Source organism: Thermobia domestica, chromosome 17 (assembly GCF_964235325.1).
Source record: "Thermobia domestica chromosome 17, izTheDome1.hap1.1, whole genome shotgun sequence".
Classification (NCBI taxonomy): domain Eukaryota; kingdom Metazoa; phylum Arthropoda; class Insecta; order Zygentoma; family Lepismatidae; genus Thermobia; species Thermobia domestica.
The window spans coordinates 74,006,963-74,025,240 of NC_137470.1; the positions used below are offsets into that span (position 1 = coordinate 74,006,963).

At 36.4% G+C, this 18,278-nt stretch overlaps 1 protein-coding gene across 17 annotated transcripts in view; it reads right to left on the bottom strand.

Annotated features, from left to right (window-relative positions):
- Positions 1-18,278, bottom strand: part of LOC145673735 (uncharacterized) — a 453,474-nt gene that overhangs the window by 361,582 nt on the left and 73,614 nt on the right. For all 17 annotated transcript variants that reach the window (XM_081743463.1, XM_081743462.1, XM_081743466.1 and 14 more), the window contains exon 5: positions 14,174-14,233. In XM_081743463.1, the coding sequence (XP_081599589.1) occupies positions 14,174-14,233 (60 nt within the window). The remainder of the gene's footprint in view (positions 1-14,173; positions 14,234-18,278) is intronic.

Below are 18,278 nucleotides of genomic sequence, written 5' to 3' on the forward strand. Positions count from 1 at the left end.
GTAGCACTTTACTTATTTTTATTAAAATCTTTAAACGTGTCTATAAAGTCCGTTGCAACCCCGAAAATCTGAAACGGTGAGACAGATATGAAAACAGAAAAACATGTCTTTCATCATTTCAAAAGTACAACGTATCAAAGTAAAATAAATTGTCCCAGACGGGGTTCAACTCAAAATTTTTAAATGTAAAGGGGGGGGGGGGGGTCAACTTGCATATCGTATGAAAGCTTGTGTTAAATGAAAGAAGATAAATCAAATCCCGACTCTCTACGATAAGCCTGAGCAAATTAGCTAGATAATTAATCAAGATAAATAGTCCACCCTGAATATGAATTTTAAAATTAATGTAAAGTATCAGTTTATCTTTCTCCATTACTAAGACCTATCCTGATTGATTCATCAAAACAGATTCAGCCAATCATAACAAAAGTTGACAAAAGTTAAACTAAACACCACCGATCCACTTCCCTCCCTGGTCCGGTAGAAAAACTAAGCTACAAATTCTTTCCAATAACTTGCTCCGCTGTTCGTCAATTGATCAGCCAATCAGCGTTCAGATCCATTTTCCGGGACCCTGTTATATTTAGATGCAACTCTGTTGTTTTTAGTGTCTGATCAAGCCAACATGTTCAGTTAGTTGACGAAACTGTCACACAGTTATTTTAAAACAAACGTTGTTTTGTTCAGTGATATGTTTCTTAAGCACAATAGAGTGATTAGAAATATGGAATATTCCGTGTGGCGACGACGGCCATATTTCCTACAAGGCGTTTTCCAAGTCATGAAAAAATCAGAATACACGCGAAATCAATATCTCATAAACAAAAGGCGGTATAGATGAGACAGACACCACTGGAAAGGTAATAAATGCATATTTAATGCAGTACTAAAATCTTTTCGCCATCTCAATTCAAAATGCCGCAAATGATGACACAAAATCATGAATGGGCATAAACCAAATTATCATTTTTTGGATCAAAAGATCCAATATATTTCACACAGAAATTTTATTGTACGCCTTATATCTGGAGAACTACATATAGTACAGCCAAACCAAAACTACCACTTAACTCAGCATGATGTCCTTATTCCGTAAAAAATACGAAATCTCGATTTAGGAGCCATCCAAAAATTTTATGGCCCCTGACCCAAAAAATCCAACGTTTTTCATTCAATTACAAATTTTCTTGTACAGCTTATATCTCGATAACTACATATACTGTAGCCAAAGCAAAACTATCACTTAACTCAGTATGGTGTGCTTATTCCGTAAAAAATCTGAAATCTTGATTTAGGGTCCATTCAAAAATTTTCTGGCCCCTGATCCAAAAAATCCAATATATTTCATTCAACCAAACGTTTTCTTGTACATCTTATATCTGGAGAACTGTATATAGTGTATCCAAACCAAAACTATCACTTAACTCAGTTTGATGTGCTTATTCCGTAAAATATACGGAAACTTGATTTACCTAGAGGCCGTTCAAAAATTTTGAGGCTCCTGACCCAACATCTAATTCTTGGCCAAGATCCCAATCTTTTGATCCATTTTTGGATCATTCCTGAAATTCTTGTTTAAGCAATAAAACATCTGAAGAAATTGAACAAAGAACGTCCTATATGCACTTCGTGTTTGTCTCCATACAACTGTACGAAATATTAAATTGTAGAAAATGAATCATAATTTTTTAGGGCATCAAATATGGCCACATACGCAAATATGTTTGCACTTTAATGCCTCTGGTTGCGGAATTGTGAAAATTCTGAATCATCACCATCATCGTCACCACGATTATAGGTATTCTGCCATTATTGGCAGGTCAATTGTCGCAACTGAGAAGCTTCCATGATCTACGGTATTCAGCTAACCTCTCCGTATTCACGTATGCTTTTTCTGTTTTGATATCGTCCATTAATCATAGCATCCTTTGTCCTCTACCTCTCTTTCCTGTCACCATACTCTCTAGCACGTCCCTCATGACACAGAGCCTTCTTAGCCAATCTCCCAACCAGTTTCTCTTCCACTTTTCAATAATATCAACAACTGTTCTTTTCTCCTTCACCATTTCTAACATCATCTCATTCGTTTTACGCTCGACCCAGCAAATGCTCTCAATTCTTCTCCACACCCACATTTCAAAAACAGTTTTTTTTCATCACTCCTGCATAATGTCCAAGCTTCTGCCCCATGCAGTACAATACAATACAGGGTAATTTGAAAATACGCTAAATGAGCTTTAGTTTATATTATATTAGCTAAAGTGGCCGGTTTTACACGATAAGAGTAATGCTTAAGCACAATATTTGAAAATAAACAAATAAGTAGAATACACATTGAAGCCTCGGACCCCGAAAACTATGGATTCGATACTAATAAGCTATCTTCATTTTTTTCATGTTACAATTTCAACCCACCCTTTCCCAGGGTGATGATGAGGCTGAACTTCAACCTAAATAGCAATTGGAGTGTCATTCTTTACCTAAGCGACCAGAAAACTATGGATTCGACACAAATATCGGTATTTTATATCATTTTAATGTCTGCACTTCCCACTCACCCTAGGAATGCTACGGAGTTCTTGCCACTACTAGGGAATGAACTTGGGTTTAAACGGCATCAGGATGGTGCCAATTAACTTAGCGACGCTGAAAACTATTGATTCGACACTAATATAGGTTGTTTTCGATTTTTTTACATGTCACAATTCCCCCCACACCCCTGTGCTGATGGAGGCATAAATCGAACTTAAACGGCATCAGTAGTATCACTATTTATCTAAGCGATCACGAAAGCTATTGATTCGACACTGATATTGGTCATTTTCAAATATTTTTCCATGTCACCACCCCTCCTCAGGAGTATTAATGGGAGCTAAATTAGGATTTAAACGGCGTTGGAAGTATCAGTGTTCATCTCAGCGACCCCAAAACCTACGGATTCGACACTAATATTGGGCGTTTCAATCATTTTTACAATATCACTCCCTCCTACTCTCCCTAGTCAGGGTGGATTGATTTAAATCAGTCTGATTTAAATCACTTGATTTTTTAATAAAAATCGTTGATTTAAATCAAATTCCAAAATAAATTAATTTAAAGTGAAAATAAGTAAAATCCAGCCTCTGTTGTGTTATTTCAATTATGGAAGATAATCACAATAAGATGCAAATGGATGTACAGGACAGTAAGAAAATGAGTGTTTCATGCAGAGGATGATTAGGAAAAATCCCGTTTTGAACAGGTAACGGATTAATTCTGCTTTCTTATCTTCGTAACATAAGGTTTTTAAATCGTTAATTATTCCTACGAGAAAATCACTATGGACATTTAAGACGAAAATTCTTTTGTGTGCGCGTCTGTTTGTTTGTTCCCTGATAATAGGGGCGTATTTATAATGGGGTCTGATTCCCTCTCCGAACCTTTTTTTTTTTTTTTTTTTTTTTTTTAGATGTTATAGCTTTAGACGAAATTTGCGTATTTTATATTTATTTTTTTAGGTATGCACCTGTCAAATATGAGTAACTTTTGTGGAAGAAAAAGTATCATGTTGATAAACGTCACCGTACTTTTTTCTTAGTGCTTAAGAAACATTGTTTGGGATTAGCGATACAAAATAGACAGCTTTTTTGAATTGATGATTTTTTTTACATAAAAAGCCGGCTCTTTAGGGGGAAAAAAAGGAAATTTTGTCTTTTTTCATTTTCATGATTTTTCTATCTAAATAGCTTTCTTGTAGTATACTCTATAGTTAAACAAGATTTCATGACCTAAATGCCATATTTCCCTCTAGAATTCACCATCATGATGGATGGAGCACATGTTTTATGAATTAAACCTTAAGTACGTAGTATTTGAGAGCAATTTTAGAGGCTATATAACTTTATTTTAACTTCTGAGTTATAGATATTTTTTTCTTCTTTAGATCATTTCATTTTTAGTTACTCGTGTTTCATTTCTTAGAGCTTAGTACTCCAGTTTCTAGCACATAGTTAAACTTGTGTTTTTCAATATACTGTCAGAGCATACTTCCACATTTCTGTTATACTGTAGCTGTGTAATGATGTAGCAATAATCTTTCGGATGCAACCTTGAATACCATTTTATACAAATAATCAGTACGGATTTAGAAAAGTGTTTTGGGAGAGTGTTTTCTTATTAATGGTTAGCTTTTTTTTAAAAATGCCTGATTTTCATTTGAGGGGAGCTTAAAGTTTATGAGTAAAGACATAACTAAAATTTCGTTTGTTTTAGAAATTCCGTAATTTAGGAGAACAGGCTTCAGTCTGAAAAACACCCCACCCTAACCCCTTTTGCAAATCTGTCATTGCTGGTAATTAGTAATAGCAACAATTTAAAACATAAGAAATGAAATCAGCCAGGAATCACAGTACACACACTATCTCTACATTCGCAGATGGACTTAAGAACTTTTGTCGGAATGGTCGAATGCGGGACTGAATCCCGGATTTCTCAATAGAATCGGAAAAGCTAACCACTCACTCATGTTTGTTGTGCTTGACATAAATGTATTTTTTTTTTTTTTTAAAGGAAAGTTCCGTAATGACATGTTGAATTCTTGTTAAAAATTCAGAAATCTTCAAGACTGGGTAAACCGTGATGGTGGTTAAATATTCCAGAGCCTTGGAAACCAAACGCTCAGATGAACAGTATTACGCAGATCCATGAACAGAAAATACAGTACTTTCCTGACTCTAAACAAGCTCAAGGAACAGTCAGTGCATTACAGAATTTGGGACTTTACCGATTTTGCAGTTCCGAAGCACCTGATAGGTGGTAACAGATTATTACGTATGTAATAAATGTGAATAGAAAATATATTTTCAACATTTCTGTTACATTTCAAAGAAGTTTCTGTAGGAATAGCAAAGGTGGAAGCCAGAGGTGCATTAACAAATTAGGTGATTTTTGAGCGTCCCATACAAAGACTGCATTTTTTTTCAGTCTTTTAAAGTAATACGTTGAATTGTAATAAAACAATGATTATTTTTCATTGTTACTCTAGTATGAATGTTTATGAAAGTCTCGGAAGTCAGACATAATAAACTTATAGGCTATAACAGATTGACGAGAAAATGATATTTATTTATTTATTTATTTAACAATCACCAGATGCAGCTCAGGAGACTGTTTTGTATATATTTTTCATAGCAACAATTATTAAAGTTTGGAAAATCTTTTAGACACGAAGTTGTTACAGTGTAAACAAGTGCGCGTTGAATGTTGCATTCCCACGCATTAACGTTTCGTCATCCCACCTATCGTGGGAACAGTGCTCACAGCCTGCACGAGTCGCAGACAGAATGATTAAGCCACACAATTGCCAATGTGCATTCTTTTTTACTGAACTGCTTTGCATCGAACTATAAGGTGGAAAATCCATCTGTCATGGACTGAACCTTCTAAGTTGGTCTGCAACATTTGTTTAGTTGCAATCTCCAAGTTTTCGTTCACACGAAACCAAAACACGTGTTGCCAGAGCTATTAAATCTATCACCACTATATTTGTATTATGTAGGGATATACAAACTTTGGTATTTCTCTCATTAATTTTTACAATATACTGCCAACCAGAGGCACGATGACCGGGATTTTCCCAAGTATTGGCAGAAGATAGGAGTTGGCGCTTAGCATTGAGTGAAGAAAGAACGAAAAGTCTCCTGCGGATAAATTCACCTACGTGTTAACATGGGACGGCTATGAAAAGTTATTGAGTATGTGGTGAAACTATAATTGCCGTATCAACCGGAAAAGTGAACGAAGTGATGTACCAATAATTATTTCCTAAAATACAGCATCTTCGGAATTGCGGAGCCTCGTCGGCAGTTAGTGTTCCCTCCAATTCACACACTCATTGCCCCTACTACGCAGTGAAAGCCCAACGTCAGTGTGAATAGTGATTTAGTGCAAGTGATTACAAAAATAACTAAAATATTCTTAGTGTTTTCATCTACCATATACATATCTACGTATATTTTGGTGATATTAAGTGTTTTATCTTTCTCAATTTCATTCGTTCAGTTTGTGTGCGTAATTTCACTTGTTCAAGCATTCATGCTATATGAAGTGAAAATTTTGTTTGTTGTTAATATCTCCGTTTACTTCGTGCATACATATATCTATTCAATAAATAGGAATTCACCCAAGATAATATTCTCCTTTTTATTTGTGTGTGTGCGAATACTTATGGATCGTCAGCTTGCCAGTCGTATATATGCAAGTATGTGCAGAAAAGTAAGCATGAATAAAGCTAATTTTCCGAACCACTGAGGCTACTCACGTCGAATCGCTTGTTTCATCTTACTACTGTCAATTTTTGCTTGGACAGGAAACGAGCTCTGAACTGAATTGTTATCAACTGTTTCTTTAGGGAATACTCTAGAAGCCAGTGCCCAAGGGTGACGGTAGGTAGCAACGTTTAACAAAGACAAACATTTTAAGTGTGTGTACTTTAAATAAATTATTTAAATAGATCTTTTTCATAAAGTTTATGTTTTAAAATTATTGTTCAAAGCTTTTGTATTTTAATAAGCCTTCTCCAAAATCAATGCTAATGAATCGTGCTGCCATCTTTGGAGTTCTTTTAGACTATATATTTGTGGACGTTTATATGTTTGTGGCTAATCCTTTCACAATGAGATCTCGGAAACTACAGGCTCTAGAAAGATGACGTTTTCACTGATCGATTGCAAATTTTGCGTAGATTGTCCAGTTCTAATTGAATATTTGAAAAACATGGCCATTATTTTTTATTACCTTTTTACGGGTATACTGGAAGTGTTGAAATTAAAAAAAAAAAAAACTAAAGCATCATATCCTACCCATTATACATTCCAACACCACAGTTGTATATTGGGGTTGTATACGTCTCAGGCGTTTGTTTCATGGCCAAATAATAATGAAAAAGGATGGATAACCATTTCTTCAGTCTAAGATGAATCTTTATTTTTTGAGTGTTTTGTCCAATAAACACCATATATAACTGACATTATAATTAATTGTATATGTAATGTATTTGCTTATTACATACTGCATGCAAGAAAGAAAACACTGGTTATACATAAATTAGAAACTCCAACCGGAAGTAGCCTCAAATCTTGCAAACGGTGCGAGATATTGAGAAAAAATAAACGAAAAAATCTCCCCTTTATGATATCCCTTGCCGATTTTTTATAAAGACGTCTTTCACTTGTGTCTATAAAGAGACATATACAGATGTTGCGAGAAATGAGAAGGAGATTTATGCTCATTTGCGAATGATGCGCTGTGTAAAGAGCGCAGGTTCAGCTAGTTTACTTCAATAATGTGGCAAATGCCCAGTATAAAACAATCTATTAAACCACAATCACGAATATGAGTTGTCTCTCAGTTGAGCGGAATTTCTTTGCGTCTCCTCACGGCAAAGGCTCATGTGACGGTGTAGGTGGTACAACCAAACGAGAAGTGTTCGTCCAAAGAGCGTACACAACCCAGATCCTGACTCCTGTAGATTTGTATAACTTATGTGGAAAAATATCAGAGATATCAACGTATTTATGTCCACTGAAGCTGTACAAGCTAATGCTTCTATACTTCAGCGAAGGTTTGCCCGATGAAAACTTAGAAGTCTAGTGCGATGTTACAGACCATCAAATTCAAGTCAATATCAAGACGTACAGATGACATCAGGGCCCAGTGCTCTGATTTGCACATTCATGATTTCGTTTCGTGCATTTATGAGTAACAGCGATGGCTCGCAGTGTTAAGAATATGTCAATCTGGAGCACAGTGATTTGTACGTTCGGTTCTTCAAACCAGTGGACCCAAAATCATTACATACGAAGTCAACTAGTGCATCATGGATGCCTCTGCCATATGTTTTACAAATACTCACTCACACCTTGTTATGATGACATCATCTAGAAGTTTGCTATAACATCACAGAAAACTTTGCAGCGAAATTTCTGTTAGAAAAGCACCGTTATTAGAATAACCACACGTTCTTGTTAGAATAGTTTTTGTAATAGTTTGTCCGTAACTTTGTATTTGACAGCTAGTTGTATTTTGTTCCATTTTCACTATTATGCGCTACATGCTGCACAAAATATATACCACTGTACTGTACCTTGACATCAGTTTATACATTACTTTCCAACGTTATAGTTTGTATACCTATAAACGTCAAAACCTCAATTTTATACTGTAAGTACAATATAAATTAAAGATCATTTAGCGTACGTTTCAGAATTTTCATACTTCACTTACCAAAAATTCAAGTGCAAACGTAATTCCGTATGTGGCCATATTTGATGCTCTACAAAATCATTATTATTCATTTTCTACGATCTTATATTTCGTACAGCTGTATGGAGACAAGTACAAGGTCCATATACGACATTCTTGGCTCAGCTTCTTCATATGGTTCTCACTGCTTGAAAATGATAATTTGGTATGCTCATTTATGGTTTTTCGGCATTTCGATCTCAGATGTTTAGAAAAAAATCCATTAAAGGTCATTCCATAACCTTTTCAATCGCATTTGTCTCATCACCTTTCATTTATAAGATGATGCATTTTACGTCCATCCTGATTTCCTTTTGGAATACGCAATGTAGGGAATTTGGCCGCCGTTGGCATACGATATTTCTACTCATAGCATTGTATTTAAAAAAAACATGTATGAATCTGTTTCAAATTATCATAATTTTTAAAAATGGGAGTGCAATTGATTTGTGGTAAATCGGGCGATTTTCGATGGAATGACCGAGTTCAGATAAAATTTGTTCGATATGGGACTGTTGAGTCTTCAAGCCAGCTTCAAATATTTTCCTAGGCACACTTCTTGACGAAATTTATGAGTTGTGCCGTCCACGACTCAATTTTGTTGTGATGAGATTACTTCCCGCTTCTGACGTGCTTCTCTCAACAAATGTTCATGTGAAACATCTATTCTAGGTTCCTTTTGGCCATATATTTTCTGCCGGGCCTCGGTTTCTTTGCCTAGGCCCACCACGATTAACATACCACTATATCCGAAATTCTGCTTGTTACACTCTGGATCTTATTTGTGGAGGTCAGTACAGGATGTCTACTAGATGTTTGTTTTTAAATTCTAGGTTTTTTGCAGGTCTCTCTATATTGTTTTCCATGTCTACTAGATGATTCTTTTTAAATTCTAGGCTTTTTCCGGATCTATTTATATTGCTTTCCAGTTTTTTTTTTTTTTTTTTTTTTTTTTTTTTTTTTTTTTTTTTTTTTTTTTTAATAACAAAAACAAGTTGTTACCGTTAATATTCCCCACCAAAAGGCCAGTTGAGAAAAATGTGCAGTAACTGAAAAAAGCAAACAGATTTCTCACCTTTAACTAACGTGTGATTCATACCCCTTGATAATAACCCTTTCGTGTTTCATTTATCGGCTTTTCTTAAATAGGCAAAACGTAAACGAATTTTTCACTTCGTGAGCGAAAAACCCCAATTTTCCTCGATTTCCAGTTTAAGTATCATTTTCCTGACTGGTCGCCTACTTAAAATTTCCCTTTCCAGTATTTCCCTGATTTCTAGATTTGTTAAAGTAACAAAAAATGTTTTCGAACTACTACATAAAATATGGATAGAAATTCCATCTAAAGACTTTCTAGGTCTATGGGAACTCTGCCAGAGGAAGAGTAAAAAAATAATAAGAATAAAAAAGAAGCCTGTCACAAGCAAGTGGAAGCAGTGACAGAACTCAGCTTAGGTATCCCAGTAGTCTCCATCAACATATTCACAAAACATAAGCCTTTAAGAAAAGTGAGGATTTTTCTGTTAAATGCAGTGAAAAGGTAACAATGAGAAAAATCCAGGATTATTGTTAAATTCCAGGCTTTTTCCAGGTCAGTAGACACTCTGCAGTAACCTCAACTTTTGTAAGTTTCGAAGAAGAAATAGATTGAAATAGTGATGTCGTCATTTCCTGCTCGTTACCATGGTGATCGCCATGTTTTTTTTCTAAACAAATACATGAATCGAAAGGAATACTGTTAAGTCTGCTGTTAATAATCACAGACTGTTAATTAGACATTTGTATAATATTTTGAAGATAAAGTAAAGTTAGTAAGAAAAGGTACAGATTAAGAATATAGGGCCACTACTTAGAAAATTTAAAATTGAAATTCAGTAATTCATGAAGTAACATCTAAGGAATTTTCTACAGGGACCACATTTCTACGAAAAATAAGATAGAAATTGCATAAGAAATGCTAGCGTCATTACCACGTAATCCATAATGAACAAAAGTATTTATATGCAATGTAGAAGCTCTTGCATAAGAAATGCTAGCGTCATTACCACGTAATCCATAATGAACAAAAGTAATTATATGCAATGTAGAAGCTCTAAGGTAGAGACTGACAAGCTGTCGGCACAATGAAACTAGAACAAATATACAATTTGTCTACAACAAAAAATCACTGTCTACTTTGAAAATAATGTTAATTATATTGGCGCATTCAGATTTATTACACCTACGCTTTCAAATATGAGTGCATAGTTACAGTGGCTACAAAATAAACAAACAATCAATCAAAACAAAAGAAGACATTAGGCTTGTAGCCATATACAGATGGTGATCAGAAAAATGGAAACACCTGAACGAAATTGCAACTTACCAGATTAATGTGTCGGGCCACCTTTCGCCTTCAGAACAGCCTTGATGCGACGTGGGACGGAGGCATAGAGGTCGTGAATGGTAGCAAGTGGAATTTTACACCATTCCTCGTGCAGGCCATCGGCCAGTTCTGTGAGAGAGGATGGAGGTGGAAATCGTCTCCGGAGTCGTGTTTCCAAGACGGACCACAGATGTTCAATTATGTTGAGATCTGGGGATTGGGCGGGCCAGGGGAGGTGTTGAACTTCATCCCGATGTTCCTCAAACCACGCTGCAACAACGCCAGCTGTGTGAATGGGTGCATTATCATCCTGGAAGATAGCGTCATTGTCCGGGAACAACATCCGGACCATAGGATGCAAGTGGTCTCCTAAAATTGCGACATAATCGTTGGCAGTGATTCGTCCGCTAAGTGTGACCACAGGACCCAATGAAAACCATGATATGGCGGTCCACAGCATCACCGAGCCGCCGCCATGTTTCACAGTTGTTCGGAGACACCGCAGATCATAAGCTTCTTTGGGCGTTCTCCACACATAAACACGGCCAGTGGTTGGGAATAGGGTGAAGGATGACTCATCCGACCATATCACACGTTTCCAGTCCTCAACGGTCCAAGTTGCATGGTCGCGGCACCATTTGCGGCGCGCGAAAGCGTTATGGTCTCTGATGAGCGGTTTGGCCCGTGCAACACGACCCCGTAAGTTCATGTCATGTAATTCGCGGCGGACTGTGATTGTCAAAACAGGGTGGGAGAGGTGCTGATTGAGTTCCTCCGTCACTTGCTCCGCAGTGGCACGACGGTTCTGCGTGACAATGCGCTTTAATACCCGGCGTGACCTGTCACTCATGATTTTCTTCCGCCCATTGTTCCGCTTCCCCGATGTGGTTTTCCCGTGTGTTGTGTAGGCCGTCATCACCTTCGACACTGTCCCACGCGACACACCTAACACAGTAGCCACTGCCGTCACACTCACTCCACATAACCGCGCACCAACAATTTGCCCTCTTTAAAAATCTGAGAGGTCTCCCATTTTACACTACCTCCGTCTGCTGCAGCCACTGGACACTGCTGTTCCACTGCGCCTGACGTAGTATGGAGACCGACCTAACACACCACCACCAGCGGTCCGGCGCTGCGGGCGCCACGACACCACTGCCAACCCATACATCTGACGTGTTGCCAACTACAGGTGTTTCCATTTTTCTGATCACCATCTGTACGTGCTGAGAATTTTCAGTCTGGACTGATTTCTGATCGGTTAAGTTTTAGACACTTAATTCTGTAGCCCTACACATATGCAATATAATGTGTGATACTGATGGTATTAAATAAAAATTTTCCAGAATTATTTAAGTTTAATATCCGATAATTAACAAGTTAAGTATTTTGACACACAATGTATCCTCCAAATGTATAGATAAATACACAAAATCTACGCTAACAAAAGAAACATTTCACTTTCAACACTTGTAATATTTTAACATATTATTTACCGAATTGCTTGCTTCTATCTTTTCGTAGTTTCATTCATTGGAAATATTTTTTTGCATTCAGAAGTATTCCTTTTAATCTAATGTTTGCAATCCAGAAGTTAATACGTCACTGTTTTCGCTTTGTAGTTAGGTTCTTAGGCCATGTTGTTTAGAAAATAAAACCGATCACCATGGCAACGAGAAGGATGTGACGTCACACTGTCAGTCTATAGCCTTTGTCTTTCCCAATAATGGAATCCACTGCTACCTCCTCCTATATCCTCCTAATATTCACACCATCACCTTCTAAATCCTCCTTGAAGCGGTTTCTCAACTTGGAAGGTTGTTTACCAGTGATCAGTATTGTTTATAATGTTGTAAGTTTAACAGGAGACAAAACAGGCATAGTCGAAATAACATAATTCCTAACGTGCAGTAATGTAAATGAATATAGAGGATGCACTTATTGAACAATAACACCACAAACGTTCGAAAAATGAATTATCATTTGCATCATCAGCATTAAAAACACATCTGAAAATATCAAGAAATACAAGGCACGTCCAGAAAATAAATATACTATATTTTTGTAGGTTTCAAAAAAATAAAATAAATAAATAAAATAAAATAATTTTTTTTTTACAGTTACATCATTACGTTTCATGTTGTTATACCTCCATACCTCTCAATGCACTTAGTGAAACTTTTTTTTTTTTTTTTTTTTATGTCTTGGTCAAAGAAGTCTGCCGCACCTCTTTTGTCCAATTCTTAACCTCCACCTTCACTTTCTCATCAGTTGAATTTTTTTTCCCCACCCATGTGCATCTTCAGGGAGGTGAACAGATGATTTTCTGATGGCGTCAGGTCAGGGGAAGGTGCGTATCAGTCAAAATCGAAGATGATCTACTCCTTTGCTCATTGTGCACATTAGTACGACTGTTTTTAAATTCACATCATTTAAACCTACTCATACGATTCATAATTCCTTTGCCATTAACTGATTTGATCTCGTTAAAAACTTCAGACGACGATTTTCTCTTCAAACGAGATAACGGATAATGCTGAGAATCCCACACTTGGCGGCAGATTTTATCGACATCTATCACGGGAGACGTTACTGTGGCCACAGTTTTAGTCGTACTGACGCGTGATTGGGCTCGCTGGAAAGGGTAGGAGCTAAGCTACACGGTAGTGTGACCAACATAGCAATAACAAATTCCCTCTGCCCGCCAGGGCCCTAGTACACTTATTTTGTGAACGTGCCTCATATAAACAAAACAGAAAAGAGACATCACAGACTACAATCATTCTACGTAAAACTAATACCGGATCTTGTTCTGTAAAAGCCAATGTTGCTAGAATTTGTCCATGTCTGTACAACGCCAAGTTGTTTCGGAACGTCAGGATGCTACATATCATTGGAACATTTGGTGTTATCTACTACTATGTCCCTTATTTTATTTATTTTGACGCCGCATGTTGACGCATCTAACACACGAAACAAAGAACACAGTAAAATATTTTCTAACGTTAGTTAACGTAAAGTCAATGGCGATTATATAGAATTTACACGCTGGAAGTATTAGTGTGCAACGATTAAGGTAATTGTAAATGGAGATAACCGTACAAAAGTACACTGATACATGCATTTAACTAACAGTGCTTTTTCGTACTAACTTATCCATGCCAATTTAAAGAAATTCTATTTCTTATGAAAACGTACTTGATCGAGACATTTGACACCAATGTAATAATAATTTTCTTCACAATCGTCGCACGAGAATAATTTACTTAGTCTCAGTTTCCTTTCCTGGACTCTCGACTAGCCGATTACCAGATGAATACAAGCTTGAGAATTAAACCTAAACTGACAATCTGATCTGTTACTTAAATCCGCTTTTAGCGACGTCAATAGGAGCGACTAAACCATGTATTGAATATTAATGCGGCCTGATCAGGTTTCTAGTATATTACCGAGGGGAAAAAAAAAAAAAAAAAAAAACGCAACGTCCATAAGAGTTTCTTCGAAATAAAACAAAATATATCCTCTTACCTTGGCTGCTATCCTGAGAATTAGTATCTTGTGACAAACCCGAGACACTAGCGAACATTCCTGTTATTAAAAAATAAGAATTATTAAGTGATTTTCAGTTCTACTGTAACAAAATATCTGTCCCACACGCATGCACACACACACAAAGATGAAAATTTTCTAGAAGATTAGAAATCACTGTCTTAGCTTTTTCACTTAATAAATGGGAAGATAATTAATTGAATGTTTTTTTATATATATATATTTGTTGGATCAAAATATACAATATATTTCAATCAAAAATTTCCTTGTACGCCTTATATCTGGAGAACTACATACAGTGTAGCCAAACCCAAACTATCACTTAACTCAGTATGAAGTGCTTATTCCCTAGAAAATAAGAAAACTTGATTTAGGGGGGCGTTCAAAAGTGCGTAACACTGCTCTAAGATCCAATATATTTGAATCAAAATTTTTCTAGTAGGCCTTATATCTTGAGAACTACATACAGTGTAGTCAAACCCAAACTATCATTTATCTCAGTATGATGTGCTTATTCCGTAAAAAGTAAAACTCAATTTATGGGTCCTTCAAAAATTTTTTGGCCCCTGATCCAAAAACTAATTATTGGCCAAGATCGCAATCTTTTGATTTTTTTTTTTTCATCATTCCTAAAATTCTTGGCCAAGATCACAATCTTTTGATCCATTTTTTTCGGAACATTCCTAAAATTCTTGTTAAACTGATTTCTCTATTTGTGGAACTTCGTTCAGTACTCTAAAAGTGTTGGCTTGAATAAACATATTTTCCTTTCGTGCTTATGTAAATAATTAAAACAATAGACTCCTACTCTTACAACAACATTCAGTCAGAGCCACTGAAAACGCACGGTTTTAAAAATTATGCTAACCCTACCTTGTAAGTGAATGCAATATTCGAAAAAATTCGAAAATAAAATATTTCTTACAATGCTTTAAACAGAAGAGCTTCTGTGATTACTAGAATTGTATATAGTTGATCAGGCTATGTTTGGATAGCTCAAGACACGAAAAGATCATCAAAAGGGGAAAATGTACACTTCTCCAAAATATAAATAAGCGCCTAAATTTTTCTAAGTCCCTTAAAATTGTGAGTTTGCCAACAACGCACTCGAAATAATAGGAGGGGAAATTATAAGAGAAAAAGGATAGTGAAGCGTGGCCAACAAACCTTGTTGTTTGCCCCTCGAAATATTCAGACCCTATTCCACTACTTAATGCAATGTTAGTTTCAGAGCAAAATAGTATTTGGCAAATTATATTTTTCGCAAATACAAATAACTTCGGTTTTTTTTTTTTTTCTTTTTAACCCAAAGATAATCGTAAATAAAAATTAAGGAGTTCTCTCGATATCAATACACTGAAGGATAGTGCGACAGTGTGTTTCGACAGCCGCACGTGCTTAGTTCGTTCTTTCTGTTGGAAATCAACTTTTGAATCTGGTTCGAATCCCACTGGCTGCTTTCATTTATTATTATTATTATTATTTCTTTTTTTTTTTTTTTTTTTTTAACTTTTCCGCCGTTCTCAGTTTACAGTTAGTTTATTTTTCTTTTATTTCCTTATTTCATTCTTCAGAAGTCATGCTTTAGAAAAGTCGCTAACTGATTCCTATTTGTATCCGACGATTTCCCAAATACCAAGGGAATGAAGAATCTGAGCATTTATTTTTCTACGGGTACATAGATGCTACTAAAGTGTTATTAAAATGGGTTTAAAGCGTCTTTCCTTCCCGGTGTGCGTATACACGAGGGAATGCAAAGGAATTCTCCGTGACAAAAATACGATGACTATCCAGAAAGTACCAGACGTTTTGGCCTATAGCGTCAGTGCGCGGGGCTAGAGTCACCATCTTGGTGTCAGAACGTTGCAACACTTAGTACATCCAGCTGTAGTAGCGTGAGGGCTGTGACGCTCTTACTGTGCTTTCTGTGACGTGTTACAATGTGTGCTGCAATAGAAAATCCTGCCTCTTGTGAGGTGCATTCTGCGATTAGGTTTTTGTTGGAGGAAAAAAAAAACACACAAACCAATTGCAATCCATTTCCAACTGTGTGAAGGTACGAACATGGAATAATGACTAAAGGCCGAGTGAGGCAATGGTGCATTGATTTTAAAAATGGCTTGCAATGTCCACGATGAGAACCGCAGTGATAGGCCTAGTCTTGCGTCTGATGAACTGGTGAGGCAAATCGACAACAAAATTCGTGCAATTTTCCCAGCGATGAAGACATGGCTCCCTACACAACACTTTGATACTGACGCCGAAGTGCAAGCCAGTGGTTGAAATCGCAGGCGATAGATTTCTACCGCGATGGTATTGAAAAACTTGTGCCACGGTATGATAATTGCGTCAATTTGCGCTTGTGTGAAAAATATCTTAAAGGTGTACCGTTCAAATGTATATAATGCAATTTGGTTTCTTCATTCTGTTATTTTTTTAATTTCAAAACGTCTGTTACTTCCTGTACAGCCCTCGTACATCCTCCCTTAAAGAACAAAATTTTTATCCCTGGCATGGATAACTCCCTCTACTTCCCTCTAGAATTTCTTCGAGGGTTCATGAAGAGAAAAACAGGGAACAACTTTTGCTTTGTAGGCGAAAGTGCTATAGTTAGGAACAAATATTATTAAGGAGATTGATTTATCAAACCTCCGTTATATATCTACCCTGTCCACTGTGTCCGTTCGTCAGCACAGCGAAAATATCTCCAGCATTACTTCACGGATCACCACCACATGTGTTCAGTATGTAGTGAAGGCACAAGTTAGGAATCGGGTTTGATTACAGAGGCAATATTCAAACCAGCAGTAATAGATATAAACAATTACTGTTATTTCTTTAATCACACCAGGAGTATATTTCATCTACATACTTTTCTATCTATTACTTTCTACTAAAACTAGAAGCAGTAGAAGTCCACTAACACTTCCGGTTTCAGTATTGATCCAAACTGACCAAAAATGATGAGACAGCGCGAAAGAAAAGTTTTCCTGTGGCAAAAAATTAGCCACTTCCAGTTTTAACGTTGATCACTATAGAGTAACAATAGAAGTAGATAGCCTTTCTGCACTTAAGTACCCCAAAATTACACTTTGTCTTCACTCTGATCTCTCTACTACAACTGGAAGTGGTAGAAACTTAGTACAACTTTCGGCTACAATATAGAGAAAATATATCGTACAAATCACTCCTTCACGTGATATACACGTGTCACTGTATACAGATCGAAGAAATCACTGCATGCTTGCACGTCAAACTCAGTATTTTGTTGTTTAAAACTTTATATAGAAGGCAGAATAACCGAACTTTTCTTCTGCTGTCGAGGGATAAAATCTTCAGTTGTTTAATTAAATATTGATATGTTTCGAATTTAGGATATACGCCTGTTTCCTTGAAAACTAAGTACCTTGTGAATTTTGATTGTATAATTCCTATTTTGCGGCTATATTTTTTACTTGCAGTGTTCCAGATTTCGGCAGCATATTCTAGTTTCGATTTAACGATTGCGTTAAATATCGTTTTTAATGTGTCTTGTTTCTTGAAATCCCTTCCAGTTCTTATCGTATATCCCAGATTTCTATAAGATTCTCAATTTTTTTTAACGTGGTTGGAAAATGTTAGTTTTGTGTCAAAGGTGACCCCGAGGTCTTTAAACTCTTCGATCCTTTTAATATTGACGTTTCCAATACAAAAGTTAAATTTTCAAGATGTATTCTTACGCAAGTATGACATAATGAAACATTTATTTACATTAAGATTCAAATCACTGAGTTGACACCATTTGGAAACAGCATTGATATAATTTTGTCGAGATGCCGAGTCATTGACATTACTAATACAGATTCCGAATTTTAGGTCATCTGCATATAGTAGGCTGAATGAATTTTGCAGGCTATTGGGAATATTAATTAAAATTAAAAATAGAAGTGGGCCAAGATTTGAGCTCTGAGGGACCCCTGATAGCACTAAGTAATCTTCAGTTTGTATACCTCGGTATGATACCCTTTGGCGACGGTCTTTAAGATAAGAAGAAAAGAAATCAAATGCCGACTCTGAGAGGTTTAAACATTTCAGTTTGCTTAAG